The 27,676-nt window shown below is 47.6% G+C and overlaps 1 protein-coding gene across 3 annotated transcripts in view; it reads right to left on the bottom strand.

The window, feature by feature from the left end:
* Nucleotides 1-274: 274 nt before the first annotated feature.
* Abat (4-aminobutyrate aminotransferase) overlaps nt 275-27,676 on the bottom strand; it is a 94,751-nt gene continuing 67,349 nt past the window's right edge. For all 3 annotated transcript variants that reach the window (XM_052194880.1, XM_052194882.1, XM_052194881.1), the window contains 10 exons: nt 16,722-16,802; nt 15,755-15,847; nt 14,647-14,709; nt 14,411-14,474; nt 12,538-12,686; nt 11,066-11,203; nt 8,801-8,968; nt 5,757-5,903; nt 3,874-3,985; nt 275-1,151 (listed from right to left, as the gene is read on the bottom strand). In XM_052194880.1, coding sequence (XP_052050840.1) covers nt 1,030-1,151; nt 3,874-3,985; nt 5,757-5,903; nt 8,801-8,968; nt 11,066-11,203; nt 12,538-12,686; nt 14,411-14,474; nt 14,647-14,709; nt 15,755-15,847; nt 16,722-16,802 — 1,137 coding nt within the window. In that variant the 3' untranslated portion in view covers nt 275-1,029. The remainder of the gene's footprint in view (nt 1,152-3,873; nt 3,986-5,756; nt 5,904-8,800; nt 8,969-11,065; nt 11,204-12,537; nt 12,687-14,410; nt 14,475-14,646; nt 14,710-15,754; nt 15,848-16,721; nt 16,803-27,676) is intronic.

The raw sequence follows: 27,676 nt of genomic DNA, 5'->3' as shown, positions 1-27,676 counted from the left end.
ATTGTCTGCTGGCTGCCAGGAAAGCCCCATACTCAGGAGAAATCCAGGCTTGGGGTGGGGGCGGGGACAAGTCCAAGGAAACCGTCAGGAACCAGCAAGTGGTGTGGCGTCCTTACGCCTTTATAATGAACACACTGCCCCTAACAGGAAGCCGAGCTGCAGCCCTCTGGGATGGACCAGCCCTGCTCAGGAATGGAGGGAAGGTGGGTGTGTAAGATGCACCACGGGAACTCCCAGGATGAGGGGTCACAAGTCAGAGGCCCTGGAGACGGGATGGAGGGCTTTGCTGTCCGTGTTCCTCTGCACACACCCCAGAGACAACGTCGGGTTCCACGAGTCTCCTGGCTGCTCAGGATGTTGTCTCCCTCGCCCGAGTCCAGATTGGCCCAGGATGGAAATGTTGACTAAACTATATCATTGACACAACTGGAGATCCTCCAGACAGAATTCACAGGCCAGGGACATCATCAGGGCCCAGGGCTGAGTGGATCTTGGTGTTTAGCATACCAGAAACCTCCAAACACAGTCCTTACCTCCCTACCTTGTCATCTTCCTGACAGCCATTCAGACCCTCAGTAAGTCATGAGTGGGGCATGAAGCTAGGGATTAGATGAGGGACAAGAGAACGCCATTATCTCTGACCCCAAGATAGGGTACTTGAGCCGGACAGAGACCCACCCACCTCGGAGCATGTGTAATACCCTTGAGTGGCTTCTAAAAGACTGCTTGGTCCAGGGTTGGCAGAAATATGGCCTCAGGGCCTTTCCTAAGACAGTGTTCAATGCTTACACAGAACTTCTGGGCTTTAACCAATGGCCACCATGAGCTCTGCAGGGGGTGTTCCTCAAACTGTGGTCCTCCCTACCTGCTCCTTCACAAGCACTAACCAATGAGCCTGCCCCACAAATGACCCTTTAGTTTATGCATTCGCCTCTGATAAACTTTGAAGTGAAAATATGAATTAGGCAAACTAATCAAGTTGACACCACTGAGACAGGGCTTTCTCTGAGCGTCATGGAGATGGCTTCATTACTTGAAATCTGCTAAGATGCCACTGAAAATGTTGAGGAACAGATGGGCGTGGTGATCCCTGAAGACCAGCGTGGGGCGGAAACGGATGGATTTGTCACCGCAGCCCCCCAGTACCACACCTGGAAGGAGGCAGGAATAGATTAGTGTGAGTTTCTAGGGCTACATTTGGGAGACTTGGTGGGTGAGTGGCTACTGCCATCCACCCTCAATTCCGCTCTCCCAGGCAGGGCCCTCTGATCTCCCCTCCACCATCCACCCCTCCATCCCTGCCTTCTCTCTCCCCTCACCCACCCTTTTCTTTTCTTCACTCCTATTCTTGATTTCTGTTTGTTTTCTTTTTATCTCCCCCACTTCGAGACAGGGTCTCACTGCGTGGTCCTGGCTGGCCTAGCATTTGCTACGCAGACCAGGCTGGCCCTGAAGTCACAGAGGCCTACCTGCCAGGGATTAAGGTGTGAGCCACCAGACCCACCCCCTCTAACTTTGAACGTCTGCTCTCCTCCGTCTATTGGTTAAATGGTAGAGACATCTCAAGGTAAAAAAAGTTTTGCTTGCCAAAAACTTATGGCACAGTGGAGTCAGAAAACAGGCAAACAAAGACATTAGAAAAGCACACACAGAAGGGGCGGAGCCATTACGAAGAAGGGAGGACTCTGCTGATTTTCAAAGGCAGATTTCATCATTCATATTGGGAGTACTTGTCTGGGTTGCTCACTGTCTTTGGGACTGTTTTCCACATTTAAAAAAGGATGTGAAAGCCGGGCAGTGGTGGCGCACGCCTGTAATCCCAGCACTCTGGGAGGCAGAGGCAGGCAGATTTCTTGAGTTCGAGGCCAGCCTGGTCTACAGAGTGAGTTCCAAGACAGCCAGGGCTATACAGAGAAACCCTGTCTCGAAAAACCAAAAAAAAAAAAAAAAAAAAAAAAAGGAGGTGAAGCCAGGCACGTTAGCGCATGTCTGTAATCGCAGCACTTGAGAGGCAGGGGCAGAAGGATTCCAAGTCCTAGGCCTTGGCTATACACTAAGGCCCTATCTCAAACCATAAATAAATAAAAATGTAAAAACTAGGAACATGCCTGTTATCCTACTGTTTGGGAGGCTTGTGAAGGAGGATCGCAGGTCAGGGCCAGTCTCAGTTATAGGGGACTTCAAGGCTACTCTGACCAATTTAATGGGACTCTTGTCTCCAAATTAAAAGGGGCAAGGGATGAGGTGGTTCATTAGATAAAGCACTTATGCAAACCAAACGTCCTGAACTCAATTCCTGGGACCCACATAAGGCTCGAGAGAACGTCCCCATGAAGTTATTGTCTGACCTCTGCATATCCACCGTGACACATGACACAGATCACACATGCATATACTCAGGTTAGGGCTTGCCTACAAGGCCCTTGGTTCAGTCCCCCATACTAACACCGAAAAACACACAGCAAAAGAAACAGAAGATAACAAGAAAACAGTCCGACTGTGTGCATGACCCAGAGTGGGTACTCAGATTTCAGTACAACATCCTTCCACTTAAAAACTCTCAAAAGGGGACAGGGGAGCTGGAGAAATGGCTCAACGGTTAAGAACACCGGCTGCTCTCCTAAAGGTCCCGAGTTCAATTCCCAGCAACCACATGGTGGCTTTCAGCCATCTGGAATGGGATCTGCTTCCCTCTTCAGGCATGTAGACAGAGGACTCCTACACATAAGATAAATATAAACAAAACAAAAAACTCTCAATGGTTTCCCATAGCTCTTTAGAAAACTCCAGAGCACTGGAATTGTCACAGGCCTGATCTATCCCCCAGCATCACTTCTTCCATCTGTCTGTCCCAATTTATTTCTCCACCTGTCCTAGTGCCATCCTGCCTCAGGATATCACACGCCCTTCCTCCTGCCTAGGTCATCACACATAACCACCCCCACCTCAGGTATCACACCCTGCCCTGCCCCCTGCCCAGGGTACTGTTCCTTTCTTTACCTAGCCAGTCCATGCTCATTCTCAAGCCTTCTGGGAAATAGCAACACCTCTAGAAAGCCTTCCCAGACAAACAGCGCCCCTCCACCTCCACTCTCCTTCCTTGTTCCCTGGGCTGAGGCAGTGACTGCCGGCCAAATGCACTGTGTTTGCTATCTGCTTTCCTGATAAACCATGGCATCCCGGAGGAAGGGCTGCAGGTTTCCGTGTGCCTGTTTTCACCATTAGTACAGCTTGGCTTCTCAGTGGATGCCTGCAACCCAAGAGTGGATGGAGACATCTCTCCTGGGCCGGCGGGGTGCAGCCCTGTGGTAGGGCTTGCCTAGCCTACATGAGGGCCTGGGTTCGATGCTCAGCATTGAATAAGCTGGGTGTGGTAGTATACGCCTGTAAGCCGAACACTGGGAAAGTGGACCAGACGTTCAAAGCATTCTCAATCAGCTACATAGCAGGTTTGATTTTGGATTTGTTTTTTTCCAGACAGGGTTTCTCTGTGTAGCCCTGGCTGTCCTGGAACTCACTCTGTAGACCAGGCTGGCCTCAAACTCAGAAATTTGCCTGCCTCTGCATCCCAGAGTGCTGGGATTACAGGCGTGCGCCACCATCACCCGGCTATATAGCAGGTTTGAAATGAACCTGGGACGCATGACCCGCGACCTCAAAAATACAGGAAAAAGAAATAGACGGGAGGAAAGAGGGAAAATGAATCCCACAGTACGTGTTCTTCTTCTGAGAAAGAAAACTGAGTCTGTTTATCTGCTGCAACTCCAGTTCCCCCACCCTGGACTTAATAAAGCTTAGCATACTGGGGAGAGTAGGCACCAGTAGATGCTGATGAAATGATTAAGTTCGGTGACCACCTCCCCTCCTCCTTACCTTTGTTCCTGGCAATTAGGATGAGTTTATTCCGTATGGCTTCGTCGGGAGTGTCGAAGGAACAGAAGGTGCCTCGTCCCCTCACCCTGCTGATGAACTGGGGGTACTGGGCCTGCAACAGGAAGACAAACTGAGATCAAAGCTGGTTATCTGGGTACCAGCTGGTGCTGCCATGCCCACATAATTTTTCTGTGGGGACTGGGAATCAAGTCTCAGTCTTCAGCCCTTGCTGGCCTAGAACTTGCTATGTGGACCAGGCTGTTCTCCAACATGCAATGACCTGTTTTTCTTTTCTTTTTTCCCCCTTTTATTGGATATTTTCTTAATTTACATTTCAAATGTTATCCCCTTTCCAAATCTCCCCTCCAGAAACCCCCTCCCCCTGCCTCTATGAGGGTGCTTCCCCACCCACCCACTCCCCCACCCACTCCCCCACCCACTCGCCTTCCCGCCCTGGCATTCCCCTACATTGGAGCATCAAACCCCCTCAGGCCCAAGGGCTGCTCTTCCCACTGATGTCCAACAAGCCATCCTGTGCCACATATGTGGTTGGAAACATGGGTCCTTCCATGTGTACTCTTTGGTTGGTGGTCCAGTCCCTGGGAGTGCTGGGGAGTCTGGCCAGTTGATACTGTTACTCCCCGCATGGGGCTGCAAACACCCTCAGCTCCTTTAGTCCCTTCTCCATCTCCTCCACTGGGGACCCTACGCTCAGTCCAATGGTTAACTGCGAGCATCTGCCTCTTAGTCAGGCTCTGGCAGAGCCTCTGAGGAGACAGCCATATCAGGCTTCCGTCAGCAAGCACTTCCTGGCATCCACACTAACGTCTGGGTCTGGTGGCTGTATATGGGATGATCCCCAGGTGGGGCAGTCTCTGGATGGCCTTTCCTTCAGTCTCTGCTCCACACTTTGTCTCCATATATCTTCCTGTGAGTATTTTGACCTGCTTTTCTCTCTGTTTCTTCAGTATTGAGATCACTGAAGTGAAACACAGTCCTGGCATGACCTACTCTCTATGTTGTTGACTCTTAGGATTAATGGTATTTTGGACATCAGATAGTTTAAGTAAAACATATCACTAAAGGTAACTTTACCTAGTCTAAGTTGCTTTTTATCTGGCTTCTAAGATATTTAAAATAACTGTGAGCCAGGCATGGCACTGCACATCTGTAATCCCTGAACTTGGAGGCAGAGGCAGGGGGATGGGGAGTTCAAGGCCATTCTTGATACAATATCAAGTTCAAGGCCAGCCTGGGCAACAAATTACACGCGTGGCTTGCAACAGACCGAACTGGACAGCACAGAGAAGGGAATTATGGCCACAAAAGCATTGTGGGGGAATCTTCTCAAAGGAACGTTTGAATTTCATGTCAAGAGATAATGAGGGACTAGGAATGGGGTTGAGATGGAGGAACGGATCTACAGAGTTTTGTGCTTGCAAGGGCCTGGGAACCTGAAAGCAACACAGCTAGCTGTGAACTGCTGGGCAGCAAGCTCAGTGTCTTAGCATTTCCTCTAGGCTCCGCCCAACAGTTACCTAGCAACAGCCAGGTATGAGCCTGGTTCACCTATAAAAAGACTGTTAGGGCTCCTTTCTCTCACTCTGTATGTTTCCCCTCCCTATCCTCATCTCTCTCCTCCCTCTCCCTCTCCACATGTTCCCACATGGCCTCTTCCCTCCTTTCTCTCTTTCCATCCTCTGTCCCCTTTCTTTCTCTCCCTCTACTCCCTTTCCCAGACCCTCTTCCCATGCATGTCCCAGATAAATGTCCTTTTATACTAGACCCATCATATGGCTGATTCCTTGGGGGAGGGTGCCCCAGCATGGGCCCACTAAGGCACCCCCTCCTGCCACCTCATGCCATCGCATTGGGCCAGATACCTGGAGGTCTAGCAGCCCCGTGAGTAGGGTCTTCCCAGCGTGGGTCACGTTGGTGAGCAGGTCTTCTCGCTTGATAATGTTGATGACCTCAGTCAGCAGCAAGTTCTTGGATGGGTCCCCCAGCCAGGTGTTGAAGATCCGGTAAGGCTGGAATGAGACCCGGGATCCATCAGAAGAGGCACGCCACAGCAGAGTACTTCACAGGGTCTGCCCCCACCCCCCAGGCATGACTTTCCCTGCCTCTCGGTTTGGATTCCACCCCTTGATTCTGTTCTTTCAGACCTGACTCTGCAGAGTTCTCTGTGGGCCCTCCACTGCCCAGAAGAGAAACGGCATTACATGACTGCCTTTAGCTGAGTGGTGTTTGTTTACCATTGGAGGGATTCAGTGAGTGATTCTTGAAGTTTCTAACTGTCCCCTTGCCTTCCCTGCAAAATGGTGTTATATGTGTATATATAACATATATGTGTTAATAAACAGTGAGAACGGTCCTGGGAGTCTCCCTGTTGTCTCTGCTGGAGATGAGCACTGGAGAGAGACACTGTCCCCGCAGGCTGTGCGCACGGTGAGGTCTGGTGAAGCTCTTCTGACCCTGCCATGGGCTTCTTTGGCATTTCCAGGTTCAACTGGCTGGCTGTCGTGCCCCGTGTCCATGAAGAGCTAGAAGCTGTAAACTGGTAGTGGCCATCCTGGCTCGTCATTTCTCTGGCTTATGCTAGGGAGACATTTCCTCCCTGACACTCCTTCATGTGGGTAAGCCAGGCCTGCTGCACCTGGGACCCCCAGTCCCAGGCCACCTGGCAGCATCCACAGACACTGAACCCTGGAAGCTGCTTCTCAGTCACTGTGCAGGGAACGTGATGGCACTCAGAGCGGCTACAGAAATCCCCCTCCACCACAGCCCACTGGCACTGCAGTGCGGGCTTATGTCCAGGCTAGGGGACCGCTCTTCTCTGGGGTCCGTGAGGAGTTGCGGGAGGGATTGCCAGCCAGTGTAAGCTTTGCTCCCTTTGTTTCTGGAGGTCTCTTTAGCTCTGGTTCCACAGCACCAACCGCAGGTTGTCCAGGCAAATGTCCTCTGTCACAATATTGAGATGCTTTACCTGAAACCAGTGTACTGGCTCGTTTTGTGTGTCAACTTGACACAAGCTGGAGTTTTCACAGAGAAAGGAGCGTCAGGTGAGGAAGTGCCTCCATGAGATCCAGCTGTTAGGCAATTTCTCAATTAGTGATTAAGGGGGAGGGTGGCAGGGCCCCCTTGTGGGTAGTGCCATCCCTGGGCAGGTAGTTCTGGGTTCTATAAGAGAGCAAGCTGAGCAAGCCAGGGGAAGCAGCCAGTAAGGAACATCCCTCCATGGCCTCTGCATTAGCTCCTGCATCCTGACCTGCTTCAGTTCTAGTCCTGACTTCCTTTAGTGATGAACAGCAGTGTGGAAGTGTAAGCTCAATAAACCCTTTCCTCCCCAACTTGCTTCTTGGTCAGGATGTTTTGTGCAGGAATACAAACCCTTACAAAAACAAACAAACAAACAAAAAATGCCGGACGGTGGTGGCGCACGCCTTTGATCCCAGCACTTGGGAGGCAGAGGCAGGCAGATTTCTGAGTTCGAGGCCAGCCTGGTCTACAGAGTGAGTTCTAGGACAGCCAGGGCTACACAGAGAAACCCTGTCTCGGAAAAAAACAAAAAAACAAACAAAAAAACCCCCCAAAAACCAAAGCCAAACCCTGACTAAGACACACAGGGTCTCACAGAGAAGCCCACTCAAGCCCCATCTGTTTGTTTGTCCCCCCCTCCCCTCAAAGAAGGCACCGCTTTCCTCAGAATCTACTTACATTTGAGCCTCACAGGGGTATCTCGCCTCTAGCAGGATGTCTTGCTCTTATACCGGCATATATGGTGTTCCCAGCCACCCAGCCAGAGCTGCATGATGCCCAGTTGGAAGTCAGTCATGGCCTGGCCTACACTGATGGTGCTTGCCCCTTGGAGGTTCCTAGCTCAATGGGGCCAGGGCAAGCCTGTGATCCTCTGGCCAGTCAGTAAGTGTCAGCTCTAGGGAAGACGGTGGGCAGCTCCTGCGGAACAATCCTGTTCCTCAGCCAGGTTGAGCCCAGGTGGGTTGACCTGGTTTGAGCAACCTAACACCAAACCTTTTTTTGTGTAAGTGTGTATGTATGTAGGAGCATGTGTGTCACAAGCATGATCACACACACATCTATATGCACATATGAGAATCTGTGCTGTATATGCAGTTATAGATGGGCTCTGTGAGACTCCTGACTCTATCACTAACAGGCTCAGTGACCTTGGAGACTGATGAGATATAAAAGTGTCCCCTATAGGCACACAAGTTTGAAAATTTAGTCCCCAGCTGCTGGTGGGCCTTTAAGGAGTGGATCCTTGCTGAGGAGGTGGGCACTGGGTACCCACCCACCTTAAGGTTTTATTGTCCAACCTCATTTCCCTTCTGTTTCCTGACTGTGGATACAATGTAACTAGCCATCTCCTCCTGTCATCACGCCTCCTTCATGGTGGATTAAATCCCTTCAAATTGTAACCTCGAACAAACTTTTTCTTTTTTCTTTTTTTTGGATTTGTTTTTTTTTCCCCCGAGACAGGGTTTCTGTGCATAGCTCTGGCTGTCCTGGAACTCACTCTGTAGACCAGGCTGGCCTCCAACTCAGAAATCTGCCTGCCTCTGCCTCCCAGAGTGCTGGGATTACAGGCGTGCACCACCACCACCCGGCGAACAAACTTTTTCTTAAGACATCCTTGTCAGGTACTGGGTCACAGCAATGAGAAAAGTAACTATGGCAGAAGCTTACTTAACTGCTATATCTGATCTGCTATTAGTAAAGTGCTACAAAGATAATACAAGGCTCCTTGATTAGATTGTTGTGTGAATTAAGGGACCATCAGAAATAGGCACAGAGTGTCCATACTGCATGTGACACCAAACCTCTGTGTCAACCAAGAATGGCCCTGGGTTCCTCAGGTATAGAAAGGGACCAGTCATGTGCTCTTAACAGAGCTGGGGACACTCACAGCACTTGGCCGAAACTCCTCCTTGTGGAAGAAGCCCCCAGTCATCATCTTCTTGCTGAACGACATGACATCGGCAGGGTCATCCAAGCCCCAGTGTTCGTGGGCCCAGAACTTGCCTGTACACCCTCCTCCAGTCTGAACCTCGTCCACCAAGAAGGCACAGCCATGCTGTCCCAAGAAAATGGGAGAAGAAACAAACACTTGTAAGCCTCCAGGGACTCCCCTACTGCCCCCAACCCCTGCAAGCTGGAGCCCAGCTGTGCACCTTACCCTTGTGTTCTAAACTGTAAGGTCAAGCCCCATTCCTCAGCTGTGCAGAGGAAACCAGAACAATTTGGATCATAGCTGCGCCTGAACATGCCCCAGAACTGTCCAGATGGAACAAAACCAGAACATCTAACACACCCCATACCATCTCCGAGTTCTTTTGCAGATGGCTGTAGTCCTGGGTATGACTGCGTCCGAGGGCAATGTGTGTGAGCTTGAAGCTGAAAAGTCACCCCCTCTGAGCCAGCTGCCACCTCCTCTGCATTACCCAGATTCACTAGTTCCACATGTGTATGCAAAATGGCTCAGGTTCTGCGTTTTCTTATCTGCACATGGACTGGTTTTGTATGTCTGTTGTACATATACCTGTTACCACTGACTCTCCTGCCAGGGTGCTACTAGGAAACTCTAGAAGGGAGGATCTAGCCAGAGGGAATAGGCCCCCGGGAGGCAGGTCTCTGGAGGGTTAGAGCATCTCTGGGTCGCTTCCTGTCTCATTCTGTTTCTTGTCAGCTATGACGTGATGGTTCTCCTCTGTCATATAATTCTGCTGCCATGGTGATCTGCCCGAGCACGTGGGGCCAGATGACTAGTGACTGAGCCCTCTGAAATAGAGTAAAGTCAGTCTTGCCTCTGGGGCCTTGCTCTGTTTAAGTCAAATATTTGGTTGCAGAGATAAAAAGCTAGTGCATACAATGGCCAATCTACTAATCAGTTGATATTGACATTGCCCATTTTATCCCTGCTGACTAGAGACAAGGCAAGCCTCAGCCATCTCAGGGATCTCCTAACTGAACAAGTCCCGATGTACTGGCTGGTCTTGTGTCAATTCAACACACAAAGCAGAGTTATCTGAAAGGACGGAACCATAACTGAGGAAATGCTTCTATAAGATCTGACTGTTGGTCATTCTCTTAATTGGTGATTGATGGGAGAGAGCCCAGCCCACTGTGGGTGGGGCCATCCCTGGGCTGATGGTCCTGGGCTCTATAAGAAAGCAGGCTGAGCAAGGCACCCCTCCGTGGCCTCTACTTCACTCCTGTCTCCAGGTTCCTGCCTTGTGTGAGTTCCTGTCCTGGCTTCTTTGATGATGAACAGCAACGTGGAAGTGTAAGCCAAACAAACCCTTTCCTTCCCAACTTGCATTTCAGTTATGGTGGTGTTGCATTGCAGGAATAGAGACCCTAAATAAGACACCTGATTAAAACAGTTTGGGGCTGGAGAGATGGCTCGTGTTTCAGGGCACCAATTGCTCTTCCATAGGACCCTGGTTTGATCCCCAGAGCCTACATGGCTACAACTCACAACTGTGACTCCAGTTCCAGGGGATCTGATGCCCTCTTCTGGATTCTGCAGGCATTGCATGCACATGCTGCACAGATAAAGGTGCAAGCAAAACACCCATATACATGAAATAAAATAAGTAAATATATTGAATATGAAACACATATAACTCCAGTAGTTTGGAGGCTTGTTTTGCTAGTTTGTTTTTCAGCTGTGCCTCGCTCTATCACCCAGTCAGGTCTTAAACTCTCTACATACCCAGCCTAGCCTTGAACCTGTGTTAATCTTCCTGCCTCAGCCTCTGAATGCCAGGATTGTAGACATGAGCCTTCACATCACACAAAACTTTTCTTTTCCTTCAGTGCTGAGAACTGAAGCCAGAACCTTGTGCATACTATGCCTTAGCACTGAACTATAACCCCAGCCGCAGAGGCCGATCCAGCAAAATGAATTTAAACAAAAATCACTCATGCCTCCCAGTTCAAGCCTGCTCCCCTCCTCGAATGGAAGGGAGCCCTGTCCAAGCTAAGTAAACCCCTACCATTGACCTATACTCCGAGTACCAACTCCAACTTCTCTGCCCTCAATAAAGCCAGTCAGTTTCTGCACATGTGTAAGTTTTCATGGCCCCAAGGCAGAAGTGGAGCCAACTTTTTTCCCCGGGGAACCCAGAATCCTTGTGGTCCTGTCCAGCCTCAGTCCACACACTCTCACCTTTCTGGCTATGTCTCTCAGCTTCCGGAAGAAGTCATCGGACGCGTGGTTGTCCCCGCCCTCGGACTGGATGGGCTCCACGATGATTCCAGCCACCGTTCTCTTCTTTTTCCGATATTTCACAATTAGATCCTCCACCTAGAACCCGGAAGGGGAACAACCTGCTCTCAGAGCCTTTGGACCATGAGCAGAGTCCATGGATGAGCACTGGGATTGGGAGGGGTGCCTGTGAACCCCTTGAGATCACATTGAAAGTGTGCTGTGTCTGTGGCATTTCCCATGGCAAGTGGGGACCTGCTAGGAGCCACACTATGTACAGGACTGTGCCCCTCTGTTGTTCCGACTAACACACATGGGGCGAGTAATTTAGCTTCCTGAAGCCTCCCTTTCTCAATCTGCAAGTGGATACACATATAGCTCAGACTAGCCTCAAATCTGTTATGCAGTGCCTGGCCTGGTGGTGCATCCCAGCACTCAGAAGGCAGAGGCAAGTGAAACTCTGTGAGTTCAAGGACTGCTTGAACTTCAGAGTAAGTGCTCGATCAGACAGAACTACATAGTGAAACCTTTTTAAAAATACCTTTGGCTGTCCTGGAGCTCACTATGTAGGCCAGGCTGGCTTTGAACTCACAGAGATCCACCTGCCTCTGCCTCCCCAATGCTCGGATTAAAGGTGTGTGCTATAAAGCCAATCATGGATATGCACTCTAGAGTCTCCTGCCTCTTCCTCCAAATTCTGGGATTACAAGCCTGTGGCATCATGCCAGGTTCACTGTTGCTGCAGCCGTAAAGCTCTTCCTATACTGTTCCGATTCGTGCATGAGACAGATTAAAGGCGGCTGTTTCTGTGGAAATGGAGACATGGAGGCAAAGGATTGGAAGTCCTCATTTTTTCTAGAGTGACAACCCAGGAAACAAAAAGAAGCTCTAGAACTTGGGGAAAGTGACAACCGCAGAACTAGACCACGGAGCCATTTTACTACCAGACACCCAGTTTTAAAATAAAACTGCTATCCCTTATTTTGAAGTCACTTAAAGTTGTCCCCAAAGAAATGGTGAGAAATTGGTACCAGATGTGGGGGATAAATGCAAGTTAGGAAAACAATGTCTCTTGGGCACTGGAGAGATGGCTCAGCGGTTAAGAGAACTGACTGCTCTTCCAGAGGTCCTGAGTTCAATTCCCAGCAATCACACGGTGGCTCACGAGCATCTGTAATGGGATGCAGTGCCCTCTTCTGGTGTGTCTGAAGACAGCTACAGTGGGCTCACATACACATAAAATAAATAGATCTAAAAAAAAAAACAAAGCCCAAACAAACAACAAAAGGCAATGCCTCTTGTCTCTTCCCTTACAGGCCTCCATGTCCTCCTTCCTCCTTGGGGACCATCGCCCACCTCCTGCATTTTCTGGGTTCAGACTTGGGAGACTGAGAAACAGAGATACTGGACGGAGGCTGTGGGGCCCTGGTTACCTCCTCTAGGCATCGGGCCTCCTCTTGCTGGTTGTCCGTCACGAACTCCTCCAGGGGATATTTCAGCCGTGGGAATGGAGCAATGGGCCAGTCGAAGGAAGGGATGTCAATCTTGTGAATTGCTTTGGAGTGTGTGGTCGCTAAGCAGCCTGAGCCCAGCAAAACAGAAAAACAGATACTTGGCTTGGGTCAGTAGCATACAGTGTCCTTAAAACAGGGTATGGCGAGTTTTTCAGTCCTGTGCATGTAGAACCTTGGATTGTATGTGTGTGTGTGTGTGTGTATGTGTGTGTGTGTGTGTGTGCAATTTGTTTTATGATTTATCACAAATTAAACCCTGAAGAGGAGAGACAATGGTTCAAATCCTTGCTCTGTAACTAAATGGCCTTGAGTTTCTCCCATTGCTGAGCCATAATCCATATTTGCACATGGGCATAATCAATCATCCCCTCTCTGTAGGGAACTGATGGAACTGATTGGGTTACAAGTCTTACCACATGCCTTCCCTGTAGGAAAAGCAGATGGGGCATTTTAGTATTCTATGCTATTGTTATTATTTTATCAATGTGTATAATCATGTCTGTGTGGATGTATGTCATGTGAGTGCAATGCCTGAGAGGGGCAGGAAAGGCCAGGACCTTCCAGACCTGAACTTGCATGTGGCTGTGAGCCACCCATCATGGATGCTGGGAATCAACACTTAGGTCTCCTGAAGAGTATCAAGCACTCTCAACCTCTGACTGCCTTTCTTACCCTTTATATTCTATATTGTAGGAATATATTTGTCTTTTGTATTATTGAAAGGAATCTACAGGTACACTGTTTTTTCCAAAACTTTATTTTGGAAATACTTTATTTTACATATATGAGTGTTTTGCATGCACTACGTGCTGGAGGAGGTCATCAGATTCCCTGGCCCAGGAGTCACAGATGGTTGTGAGCTGCCATGTGTGTGCTGGGAACTGAACCCAGGTCCTCTGCAAGAGCACCAAGTGCTCTTAACCACTGAGTGCCTTGTTTTAAGGACATTTATTTATTATCTGCCTGCCTGCCTGCCTGTCTGTCTGTCTATCAATCATCTATTTATCCATTATCTATCCATCATCTATTTATCCATTATCTATCTATCTATCTATCTATCTATCTATCTATCATTTATCCATTATCTATCTATCTATCTATCTATCTATCTATCTATGTATGTATTATCTATCTATCCATTATCTATCTATCTATTCATTATCTATCTTTCATCTATCTATCTATCTATCTATCTATCTATCTATCTATCTAGGTGCGTGGATGTGTCATAATGTAGATATGAGGGCAATATGACAGCTAATGGAGTCCCATCTACCATTTAGGTTCTGAGGACCAAATTCAGGGCAACAAGTTTGATGACAGGCACTTTATACCCATTGAGCCATTTCAGCCCCAAGTGTCCACACTGCAATAGCCTGTTTTGTACACTGCTAACAGTTTGTTCTGAGCTAACCTTTGGCCTAGGTGGTGCTTAGGGAGGACTGTGAGGCTCAGCAGGCTTGAGAAATATGAACGCTGCTGCACAGGGAGAGATAACGAGGGAAAAGTTCAGGAGGAGATAAGGAGGAATGGACAGATGCCAGCATCTCAGAGAGGAGGCTGACCCTTGATCCGAGGGCAATGCTGAACTTCAGAATGACTGATACCTCTGTTCTTACTCCCTGTAACCCATGCTGGCTGGAGATAAGAGGGGAGAAGGGATAAGTACACACAGATGTTCGCACATGCACACTTTTAACTCTGTCTTCTAGATACAAGGCAGCTTCTGTCCCTGCTCATTAGCATCTGTGGTGACAGACAACATTCTGGGACCATAATGGTCTTTCCTTACCCATGGTCCTCCCATGGAAAGCACCCATGAAGGACAGGATGCTGTAGTCTGGGCATCCAGGACTCTAGAATAGAAAAGAGGACAGGTATCAGTCACCATAATGAGCACAGGTGTGTGTGTGTGTGTGTGTGTGTGTGTGTGTGTGTGCGTGCGCGTGCATTCCCAGGATTGAACTCAGACTATCGAGCTTAGAACTAAGCAGCTTTGCTGAGCCAGCTCTCCAGCTCTGCACCTACCTGGTTAACCATGCAGGTCTCCAGCTCCTCTTTGGAGAAACCTCTCTGCCCTCGTTCCTTACTCTGCCAAAACAGAACAGAGTACATCAGAGACAGGCTGGGCTCAAAGAGGCATCCCTTCCCCCACCAAGGTTATGCTTAATCCAGACAACCATTTTCTTAAGAGTTGACTTAATGTTCTATCATGACACATGACACTAATTGAGCTTGCAATGAAATAAATGCAAATTCTGCTATACGATATATTAATATTTTATCAGTTGCAACTAGGGTTTGTTGAGATGAACAATTTATTTTTTAATTAAATTATTTATTTATTTATTTATTTATTTATTTATTTAGTTAGTTAGTTAGTTAGTTTTGAGACAGGGTTTCTCTGTATAGCCCTAGTTGTCCTGGAACTCACTCTGTAGACCAGGCTGGTCTTGAACTCAGAAATCCACCTGCCTCTGCCTCCCAAGTGCTGGGATTAAAGGCGTGCTCCACCACCACCCAGCTGAGATGGAACAATTTATGATAGTAAAAAAAATGAGACTATAATCCTGGCAGGAATAAAGAGCTATGGCTGCCAGGCCGCAGAAACAATCGGCCCTCAGGAACCTGAAGTTCCCCCCAGGGTCTCGAATTGTGAGAAAAAAGTGCTGAAGCCCAAGGGGCAACTGGACGGGAACTTGTCTCCCTGAGACGGATTTACAAATCGTCAGCACCTTACAGGAGGCAGTGGCAGGGTGGGGCCACACCCTGACCAGGGCTGCCTCGGTATATAGATCTCTGCCCTTCTATTTAAACCAAAGTCTCATATCTGGACCTGGGAGACAGACTGGGGTGTGACTAGACCTTTCTATTTGTCCTTCTTCCTAACATGGCTACACTGAATAAATCCCCCTGGTTTGTTTTCTCCATTAACCTAAGTGACGGCCGCCCGCTTGCTTGTCAGGCTCCGCCCCGATAGCTCCGTATAACCGCACTGATGGCAGAGCCTGAGTCTCTGGTGCCAGGACACACAGGGATGCTGGGGAAGACAGCCAGGCTCTCTCTAGATTAGATCAAGTAGAGCATGCTGGGTGGAGGGAGGGGCAACGGTGGGCACGCCTGCGCCATGGCTCACCCGGTACCACATGAAGATGGTCTTGAATGCATTCTCGTTGGAGCAGGAACCACAGGCCATGGTGATGAGCTGGGACATGCCTTTGGGCGCCACCTGCAGAGGGGTCCACTATGAGCCATTTGGACTGTTTCTACCCCGAAGCAGAATCTTCCAGCATTGGTGGGAGGGGTGAGGGAGGGAACCAGGAATGCACCAGAAACAGCAGGTTGGAAGAGTGGGCTCAGACTTTTCCAGTGGAGAAGCCCAGGAAGAGCTTTGAGGTCAGCAGAGAGGAAAGAAGGCAGGAGAAACGGCAGCGGCAGAGCCCAGGCCAGTGTGATGTTACACCTGTCCATCTCAGCACTAGCTGGGACCACGAGGTGAGACTCTCAAATTTAAATAAAAATGTGTGTGTGTGTGTGTGTGTGTGTGCGCGCACACACACACACACACACACACACACGTGTCCATGTAAATAGGCCATTCTAGGCTACATGAGACTTGCACTCGTACTCGAACTTACACACACACACACACACACACACACACACAATTTAAGAAAGAACCAAGTAGTAAATTGGTCATTTTGGCAAGGCTGTCTTTTTTTGTTTTTTTTGGTTCTTCGAGACAGGGTTTCTCTGTGTAGCCCTGGCTGTCCTGGAACTCACTCTGTAGACCAGGCTGGCCTCGAACTCAGAAATCTGCCTGCTTCTGCCTCCCAAGTGCTGGGACTAAAGGCATGTGACACCACCGCCCGGCTAAGGCTGTCTCTTATATCCTTCTTTCAAAATATTTTTCCTCCCTCCCTCCCTGCCTCCCTTCTTCCTTTTGAGATGGCCTCATATAGCCAGACAGCTCCAGCAGCAGCTGACCCCTGCCTGCCCATCCTAACCAGCTCTGCCTGGGCCACCTCTGAGGACAGACAGGCAGACTGGAAGACAGTGGTGGTGGGACCACAAACCTGGGAGGGGCCATCCCCCAAACTCACCGACATCAAGGACTCCCGGAGCTTGTCCACAAAGTTCTCTGGAGGCAGGATGCCCAGGGCAGGTCTGTTGATGAACGTGCTCTGTAAAAGACCATCAGGCAGACATGTCAGTTCTTGGGGCCTGCCCCAGGCCCTCTTCCACGAGGCATCTTTACATGGCTGAGGCATCAGATAGGCGTCCGGTGCATCGCAGGCTCACTGGTGTCACTGTAGTGGTTTAAGCCCTCACACACACAGCTGGCCTGTGGGAACGCACTAGTTTACCTTCATCAAAAGAAAAAAAAAAGGCAGGGGCCGAGAGCTGGCATGGTGGGTGAAGCACCATGTAACTGTGAGGGTTCAGAGCCCAGAACTCGTGTGCAGTGTGTGGTAGTGTGTAAAGTGTGTGGTGGCGAGAGTCCATAACCCCAGTGTCTCTGTGTCAAGATGGGAGGCAGAGACAGGAGAATCCTTAGCTCAAGCTAGCCAGCCTGGCGTGCACAGTGGGGAACAAGAGTCTATGTCACAAAGAAGAGGAAGGTAGGGACGGACATCTGGGATTGCCCTCTGACCTACACACACACACACACACACACACACACACATGCACACGCACCAGCTCCATTTTGATAGATATCAGTGCAGAGAATTCATTCCCTCTGCAAGGACGTCGACAGTGTGAGTCAATTCTGAAACTGATGCTATTCGCTCCTCATACCTGAGAAGTGAGGGGTTCAGAGGAGGGATCAGTCTATTCGAGGATGAGTCTGCCCTGCCCTGTGGCTGCTGGGCTTGCACTGGGGAGACAGCATGAACACATTTCCAAAGAAACGGGATGTATGCACTGACTCTCTGGTTCTGATAAAAATGTAGCTTCAAATGGCCTCTGGCTGAGGGACAGTAGTGCGAGCCCCTAAGAGCGGCAGATACCTTTAAGAGTAGAATCCTGTATTAATACACCTCCAGGGGCTGGCGTGGCGGCAAAGCTCAGGTGGCAGTGTCTGCCTAGTGTGGAGGAAGCTCTGGGCTCCATCCACAGCACCCCATAGATCAGGTGTGCTGGCACTTATCTGTAATCCAAGAACTGGGGAAGTAGAGGCAGAAGGATCAGACGTTCAAGGTCATCCCCACCTACAAATTGAATTCAAAGCCTGGCTACATGCGACCCTGTCTCAAAAAACCACTAAGCAAAACAAAGTTAAAGTTATTAAGCATATATAACCACGTAAAATGAAGCCTCAACGGTTGTATCTTTAATCAGAGGGAAGGGTTGTGCCTGTCTTTGCTTACAGGGGTTCTAGGAACACTCTGAGAGGTGGCGACTTCCTACCCACAACCTTCCTCCTTGTCCCATCCCACCAGGAGATGACTCCAGACAGCATGCAACAGAGAGACCAGGGCGGAAGCATGGTGCATGTGGTCACCTGCTCCCTGGTAGGCACTGGACAGGGCCTTTCCACATCCTTAAGATAACTTGTGACTGGTCAGATGAACAGCTAAGGTCGCATAAGACCGTCGGAAAACACAGATATTTACATTATGACTTGTAACAGTAGCAAAACTACAGTTATGAAGTAGCAACGAAAATAATCTTATGGTTGGGTGCGCATCACAACATGAGGAAGTGTATTAAAGGATTGCAGCGTTAGGAAAGTCGAGAACCACTGAGCTGGAGGTTTGGGCTGGGTTTAATGGCGTACTGTGCAAAGCTATGAATTCAGATTAGTTCAGGTTTTCAAGACAGCGATGAGGTTGTCACTCTGGGCTCACGGAATGGGAAGCCAAGGACACAGCTGGAGGTCGACCTGGAGCCCAGATCCCTTCCTGTCCTGGTGCTGGAGTTGGCCTTCATGCTAGTGACCAAACACACACACCTGCAGTGGACTTAGAAAAGAGCAGTCCTGGGGTTCACCCACGCAGCACCAAGCAGGGACGGGGGATGTCAGGGGGGAGGTTGTTGTGACATGAAAGGATCTATGGACTATGAAAGGGATCACACCAAATGCACCATGGCATCTTGGCTTGGATTCTAGGGCACGTCACAAAAGGAAAGTATGGGGAAGACCAGCAAGTTCTAAGGGAAGCCTGTGGCTTGGCCTTAGGAGTAGCTGGAGAAAGGAGACAAGAACTATCTTTGCAGTTTGTAAATCAAAAAGTATTCTCTTGCTATGAATAGGAACATTTATTATAAAAAGTAGGGATCTGAAGGGTGTGGTATAGCTTCCTATCAAGCTCAAGTTCAAGGCCAGCCTGGGTCACACACAGAGTTCTAGGCTGAGGATAGCTCTCTGTTGGTAGAGTGCTTACCTGCTATGCACAAAGCCCTGGGCTCCATCCCCAGCACTGCAGAGACCTAGCACCGCACCGTGGCTCATTCCCACAGTTGCAAGCACTTGGGAAGTGGAGGCAGGAAGCTCAGAAACTCAAGGCTATCCAGCTACAAAGAGAGGTTGAGGCCAGTCTAGATTACAGGAGACCCTTTCTCAAAAACAAACCAAAGCAAACAAGTAGAGACCCCCTGGAATGTGGGGGCCTCTTGGACACTTGCCTCTTTTGGACACTATAGGATGGTAAGCTCAATGCCAGTCTGAACAGTGTCATTGCTCCTCAGGACGGGACTCCTAGCAGCCATTCTGGTGGCTGTGGGATATGGCTTGGGCCAGTAGAAAGGGGGGGGCAGATTCATACTTCTGTCGCTTTCCCTGCTTTGTGACCCCTCCCTGGTGTGTCTAGGAGACATGGGGGGTGGTGGGCAGGAAGGATGAGAAGTATGAACTTTGAACTTTCTTCACTGATCAGAGAGGTCAGGCAGTTTGTCCCAAGACACACAGGCATGCCTCCAGGGTGGGTTTGCCAGCTTCTGATAGCATTCTGGGCCAGGCACTCCAGGGACCTCTGCTCAGAAATGCCAACGCTGGGTACACACTTGCTCGGCACAGCTAAAGACCTTGCTCTGTAGGTGAGAGCCTTAGAAAAGCATTTCCTTCTGGCTCTGCCCTGCTCATGAGGCCCGTGAGAAATCAGGACCATGATGAGACCAGGCTGGAAGCAAACTGCTGCTATGGGCTGAGGGGGAAAGGCCTCCGGAGAGAGACAGGCAGGCTGGCAGCTTACTTGCCTATCTGGGCCCAGAAAAGATGTGGGGGTGGCATTCTTGCTTGGCAAAGCGTGACATTAAGAACAGAAGATATCTGGGACATGTGGCTGCAGGAACAAATGAGGACAGGTTTCCAGGAGGTTTGCCTGCCTTAGAGTGCAGCAACCGGAGAACTGGCTTTGGCTGTGTAGCCTTGAGCAAATCACTTAACATCTCTGAACTTCAGGGTCTTCATCTGCCAGTGTGGGCATCTCTTGCCAGGTACTGATTGAGAACCTTCAGGAGAGAAGTCATAGATAGAGTACGGGGCTCCTGAGGTATGGCACAATAGCCTGGAGGTCTCAGATTGGTGAGTGTCTTCCCTGGCCCACTGTGCACATCTAGCCCAGGTGTAGGGAAGTCAGACCATAGCCGTTTCTCATGGCAGTGTGGCCATGCACAGGCACAGCACAGTGCACAGTGTGGGGGAACTGTATTGAGATGGCCCTAGAGACATTAGAACTGGAACCCAGATAGATTCGATGGGACAGTATCCATATCTGCAGTGACATGCAATCACCAGGCTGTGATTCACAGTGGTGCTATTGTGGCCCGTGAGGCCAGATAAGAAGCCAGGAGTGGGCTGGGGAGATGGTGGGTAAAGCTCTTGTTGGGCAAGCATGAGGACCAGACGCTAAGCCAATGCTTGGTGGGCGTGGTGGCCTACCTGCCCAAGGTGGTTCCAGCCTTGAAAGACTAGATGGAAGATGGGGTCTCACAGCAAGCTGGCTAGCAAGACTTGCCATGCCTCCTAGTGGGGAGGTAAGGTGAGGGCCAGTCCTTGCCTGGGTGAGATGGCGGGTATGTGGGGAGACAGGCAAGGTTCCTCTAAGAGCAGGGAGATGTCATTGCAAGAATCAGAGTCCTCGGGCCTTGACGGCAAGTGTTGTTGGGAAGACTGCCTCCGCAGGCAGCTGACACTGCAAATACGCGTGACATGTTTGTTGACACGTTTGCTCAGCACCAGCTGCCAAGGCATCTGGGATCTGCACAAGTTTGGAAACAAAGCAGCTTTGAGCGTAAACACATCCCCTGTGCCTCTGGCTTCACAGGCCACCTTCTCGGGATGCCCTTTGTACCTGCTCAGTTAACTGCAGGCAAGACTGTCTTCTAGTCTTTCCTGGGCAGGCAGCCCCTCTCATGCCCTCTGATCATGGCTCTTTGGGGAGAGCTTCAATTCTGAGTTTAAGAGAACACACACACACACACACTCGCACACATCACACACACACTCGCACACATCACACACACACACACACACACAGTCACACACACATACTTACACACACACTCACACACATCACACACATACATCACACACACTCACACACATCACATACATACACATACATCACACACACTCACATACATCACAACATCACATACACACACTCACATCACACACATACACACATCACACACACATTCACTCATACACACACATCACACACATCACATATACACACATCACACACATACACACATCACACACATACATACACTCACACACATCACATATACACACATCACATACATAATACTCACACACACACACTCATACACACACTCACACACATCACATGCACACACACACATTCACACACATTCTCTCTCTCTCTCTCTCTCTCTCTCTCTCTCTCTCTCTCTCACACACACACACACACACACACACACACACACACACACACACACACATTTAGAACAGGGTCTTTTGTAGCCTTGGCCAGTCTTGAACTTGTTAGATAGCTAAGGATGTCCTGGAACTTCTGACATCATTGCGTCTGTGTCCTGAGGGCTGGAATGAGAGTCATGCACAACCACGCCCAGTTTACACAGTGCCAGAGATTCAAATGTAGGGCTTTGAGTGTGCAAGGCAAGCACTTGCCCAAGAGCTACACCCCCAGCACAGGTAAGAGCTGAGCTCAGTTCTTGACCAGGTCAGGGCCTTTCTTTTTGGTCCCCTGATTTCCATTAAGGATCAAGTTTCCCATCATAAGTGGACAAATGTCCTCCTCTGAGTCACACAGAAAATCACACATACTAAGTGTGGGGCAGGACATGAAGAGATGGAGACCCCACCCTAGGCCGGTGTTGGTGGGAAAGGAAATCAGGTCAGTATGTTTGCCAACTGGCAGGATCTGCAGAAACAGAACATGGACACCCACAGGGGCCACAGTTCTGTGGCTGGCTCTATATCCAGTAGAAACACAAGTGGAGCCCCCAGTGGATATGGGCTCCATTGTCTACGGCAGCCATCTTCCTGAGAGTCCCAAAGTGGTAAACAAGCTGGTTGTTGCATATTCACATAGGCATTGCCATGAAACCACCGGAAGGGACAGGCTCCTGCCCACAAGAGGATGCATGAGGATGAAAGGCAAGGTGGTTTTTTGAGAAAAGTAATCAGACATGATAAAGAGTACACAAGGAGTGATTCTATTCATGGGAAAGTGCAGAGGAGTGACCCAGGTGTCTTTTAGGAGAGGGGCAGGGTCTTTCTCATTGGATGGGGGAATCATAGCCCCCATAACATCATAGCTGAGGGTGACCCGGTCTGATTCCTGCTACTGCGCATGCTCTCTCAGCGGAAGGTGAAGCATATCACTTCTTGTTATGTAGCACAGATTTATCGTGGTGCCTGTTCAGCATATCTATGTTGCAAGAGCAACCACAGGATGCTAGATCTCAGGTCCACCTCTGCCCCCACGACAGTGTCTATGTCACCAGGAGGCTGTCCCAAAGGCTTCTAACCTGGGAGATGGTTCTCTATTTCTTTTGGGCCCAGTGTGACCACATGAACAGAAGCAGAAGAGGAAAAAGACTTCTGTAGCCTTCTCAGCTTTGAGTAGGCCTTTCCCAGCCTTGAAAAGGCAGAGCAGTTTTCCCAACCTTGAGCAGGCTGAGCAGACCTTGAACATGACAGGTCTTATCAACCGGGACAGAGACATCTGTCCTGGCTGCAGTTTCAAGTTCCCATGGGGACCTTGCTGCTACAACATACTCCAGCTGAAGAAGGGGACAGGTTTTGTGTTTTTCCCTTTATAAATGCAAAACTTATTATTAAATCTGGAGTCTCGATCAGCACTTTTGTCTTGGCTTCATTTTTTTCTCCCCCTCCTAGTTCATTTCCAGTTTCCCTTTCAGGTAAACCCGGTTTGCCCATGGCTGTTGGACAGCTACAGGGGGCACCCAAGGGGCAGGGGGACTACTGAGGAACGCTGTCTTGGGTGGAGCTCCAGAGAAAACAGAAGACAAGTGAAAGTACCCATGAAGCACGGTAAGGAACACACAGAACGAATGCTAGCACTAACCTTTGAAAACTGTGCATTCAGGTGGATACAACTGTGAAAGGGTGCATTCAGAGGGATACAGGCTAGGCTGAAGAGGTGTTGGCCCAACATCGACTTCACCTAGGTGTGGCAGTGTAATGGGGCAGGGGAATTCTAAACAGGCATTTGTTCTCAGTCAAGAAATGCTCCGGGTAAGAGGAATAGGGTTTAAAATAAAATAAAAAGTGTAAAAATCAAAGAACAAAAATAAAAAAACAGATGCTAGAAAAATTCTTAGCTCAAGCTGTGCATGGCTCCCAGAAGTAGGAATGGTAAATATATAAATGAAAGAATTAGACAAGTTGGGGAGGAATTGGGGAAGTTAGAAATGCAGGGTGCTGGGAAACAACTATCAGAAGCTACCACGGTGCCTCCTCTCCCTTCTCTGGAAGAATTCCCAGAAGAAGGGGATGAAGAGTTAGATCTTGAACGAGAGAGAGAGAGAGAGAGAGAGAGAGAGAGAGAGAGAGAGAGAGAGAGAGAGAGAGAGAGAGAGAGAGAGAGAGAATAGGTTTCAGAAAAGGGGCATTTTATTTTATCAAGAGAAGGAAAATGGATATAAGCTATTTCAGAGCTCTCCTAGGAACAGGAGGAAATCAGGAGACACCCCGCTTCCTCTCTGGCTCCTACTGGAGATATCCTCAGTTCTAGTTAGGATATCTGGGTCTCTTTGGGATATCTAGTTCTTTTCCTTCTCTATTGTCTGTCCTTGGTACACCAATCTATCCATATGTCTGTCAATTTATGTTTGTTTTTGTTTTGTTGTTTGAATGATTGTTGTTCTGTGTTTCATGCTGAAAAAAAATGGTTAAAACTTTATCTGCTGGCTGTCCACCCTTTGATTTAGTTTAACTTGTTTAAAAGGCAGTCTCAATTTTTACAGCAGAAATTGTTTCCCTGTACTGTAGCTGGAAGCCAAGCACAGCTTGAGAAGTCCTGCTGAGGGCTGATTATCTACATAAGCCGCTCTTAAAGGAGCCAACAGCTTTTCAGCATCATTGGTAAGGGAGATGATGGCTGCTTTTTCCTAGAAAAATCTCTGTGATTGTGTTTATTGGGTTCAGTGAGTGACAAGGTGCTTTTCTCTTGAAATTACAGCTAAACAAAAAAAGTAAGAAACTTTTGTCTGGTTTAAATAAGTAAATGTGTGTAGCCACTTCACTTTTGTTTCTGACTGGTTTTTAAGGTATAAATATGTCCTGCATGTCTTGGTTATAGAATATTGGCTTATAAGTTATTGGGTATAAATAAAAATGTATAACATTGGTAACAGAAAGTTAGCTTAAAATTGGTAACTCATCCTAAACAACACGTGGCATGAGCCAACCCAGGAAACAGATCTCTAAAGATACTTCTAAATTGGGATAATATTTTATGTAATTCTTATCCTAGAACCTAGACTTATAAAGGATAGAATTTTAAATGATGTCTCTTTAATGAGGTATTAAAAGCTGTACTGTCATGCACTTACATATAAGAACTGGCAGCCAAACTTTGTATGTGAAAGTAATGCTGAGAATGGATTATTTAAAACTGAGTTTTGTTTTTCAAAATTATGGGCATGCTCTAATATTGCAAAAGAAACTTAAAAATATAGTTAAACTGTCAATGTTCCATTAGCTGCAGTTTACAATTCAATCACAAGCTTAAGATTTTAACTCAACTATATTGGTAGTTAAGAGAAAATCGGGTAAGTGGATTAATTATATCCTAAACAAATTGTGGCATAGAAAATTCAAATAAGAAAAGAGAGTTTGCTTGCTTTAAATGATTTTCAAACGTTTTTAGGAAATGTTAATTGGTTAAGACCTCACCTTAAGCTTGCCACAGGAGAACTTAAAACTCTGTTTGATAGTCTCAAGGGGAATGCAAATCCTAATTCCCCTGGACAGTTAACTGATGAGGGATGATTAGCTTTGCAGAAAAGTCAATTGTTGGTGGTTTAATATCAGTCCCTTGGCAAAAGGGACCATTAATGTGAATTCATCCTTCTTCATCTCCAAGTAAAGTTTGAACACCCTATTATGAAGCTGTTGCTATGTTAATACAGAATTGTAAATAGAATCATGAACATATTTTGTAAAAGTACTTGACGGAATATTTATTCCTTAGTCCAAACAGCAATTAAATTGGTTACTGCAGAATACTGATATTTGGCCTATTGTGTGGCAAATTTTTTAGGTAAATTTGATAATAATTATTCAAAAGACAAGTTGTTAGAATTTGCCTATGCATACTTTTGCAAATTTTTACATGCAGTCAATAAAGAATGCATTTGCTGTATTTATAAACAGCTCATTTAATAGAAGAGAAATATATGTAATTGGATCACGTTTATTCTCTTAAATTTCCCCCTGCTTCACAAATAATTGAATTATGTGCTACAGCCACTGTTTTTTGAAACGTTGAATAATCACGCTTTTAATTTGTACACTGATAACCAAAATATATTACTCATAGCTTATAATTGCTTGAAATTGCACCTTTTCTAAAGATATTGCTCATTTTCAAATTTTGCAATTATTTATGCAAATACAATTCAATTTAAGAGAATGTACTGTTTGTTCCTTAGTTTATAGGACATTTAAGAGCTCATACTATATTGCCTGGATCCCTTCATGAGGGCAATGCCACAGCAGGTTTGCATACCAGGCAGAATATGGGCTTTACACAGGAACAATTAGCCAAAATAGTAATCTTTCTTTACATCATCAAAATAGCAATAGTTTAAGGCAACAATTTGGTATTTGTAGAAAATATGCACTTCAAATTATAAAGACTTGTCCTCAGTGTCCTCAATTTCTTCATGTACCACATAATGATGTTAATCCTGGAGATTCACACTTAATCAATTATGGCAAATGGATGTTACTCATATTTGATTTAAAAAAATTAAAAAATGCACATATGACTATTGAGAGCTTTTCAGGCTTTCTAGTTACAACTGCCTTAACAGAGAAGCAACTAAAAATGAAATTCGTCATTGCCTGTGTTGTTTTTCTATACTGGGTTTTCTAAATCAGATTAAGACAGATGACAGAACTAACTGGCTATTGCAGTCAGGCATTCGAGATGTTTTGTTAACAATTTAATATTAGTCATATTACTGGGATTCCTTACAACCCTCAAGGACAGGGTATCGTAGAACAGGCCCATAGAACTTTAAAACAATATTTTTATAAAATAAAGGGGGAATAATATTCCTGAACACCACAAAAATTTTTAAATTTTGGTATCAAGGAACTCTGAGTGTGGGGAAGAGGGCATGTTTGTGTTTTTTTCTGCAGGATGCTGAAGGAGCGTGCTAGCTGCCAGAGTGGCTAATGAGACATGCTGGTGCTGGGACAAAGAGTGATGCTGATCGTGAGCTTGTAGCGTGTCCTGACCATGATGACAGGGAGGCTGTACTGAGCCTGTGCTCCTGATCCACCTCTTTTCCCCATTCATCTGTATGGGAAGGCCTAGAAGTTGTGGTCATGGTAAACAACACTAAGTTGATGGATATGCCTGCAGGAGGAAATTTCACTATCAACAGAGAAATTAATTACCAAGGCTTGGGAACTGGTGACTCTACATGTTTTTTTGTGGGAAGAGCAGCTACAGGCGCTTCTGCCCTAGTTTTGCAAGGAAAAAAACAGATATAGAAAAGATAGAAACTTCTATTTCTTATTTGCAAGAGTCTCTAACATCCTTGTCTGAGGTAGTTCTTCAGAACAGAAGGGGACTTGATCTTTTATTCCTTCCACAGGGAGGACCCTCCATGAAGAATGTTGTTTCTACACCGATCATTCAGGAGTAATAAAGGATTCTATGGCTAAAGTTTGAGAAGGACTTGCAAAAAGGAAAGGAGAAGGAGAACAGAATCAGGGATGGTCTGAATCTTGGTTTTCCAATTCTCCATGGCTTACAATGTTAATTTCTACATTGCTTGGACCCTCAATTATAATGTTGTTGCTTTTAATTTGGGGACCTTGTATCTTAAACAGGTTGGTTGCTTTCATTCAAGATCGCTTCCAGCAAGCTCAGCTATTCACAATGGCAGCTGTTCATCGTTACGGAGAGAGGCATTAAGTGACTGTGCAGCATGCAGCTGTGATACGTCCTTCGTGGCTTGTATGGGAAAGAGTATGCTATAGAAGGTGGTTCGTGAGAGACGGGTAAGAGTGTTCTTGTGGTCCTACCAACCTAAGACAGAGACAAACACCAACAAGCTGTGTTTGCTTTCCAGGACGGGTAAGAAGGAGCAATACAGACACCAACCTCAGTCAGGCACGGATGCCTGGCTACTCTATACCCTAGGCGGGATTATACAAAACAAGTAAATCTTGTGCCCCTGTCCTACAACTCGTACTGCTCATCTTTAAAAAACAAAAGAGGGGGAAAGGCTGAAACCCTGAAAAGGCTGAGCAGTTTCCCAGCCTTGAGCAGGCTAAGCAGACCTTGAACATTCGCCATGACAGGTCTTATCAACCTGGACAGAGACATCTGTCCTGGCTGCAGTTGCAGGTTCCCGT

This window comes from Apodemus sylvaticus, chromosome 10 (assembly GCF_947179515.1).
Source record: "Apodemus sylvaticus chromosome 10, mApoSyl1.1, whole genome shotgun sequence".
NCBI classification, from domain to species: Eukaryota; Metazoa; Chordata; class Mammalia; order Rodentia; family Muridae; genus Apodemus; species Apodemus sylvaticus.
Note: the sequence above shows the minus strand (reverse complement) of the source record. Positions and strands in the feature narration are given on the sequence as shown.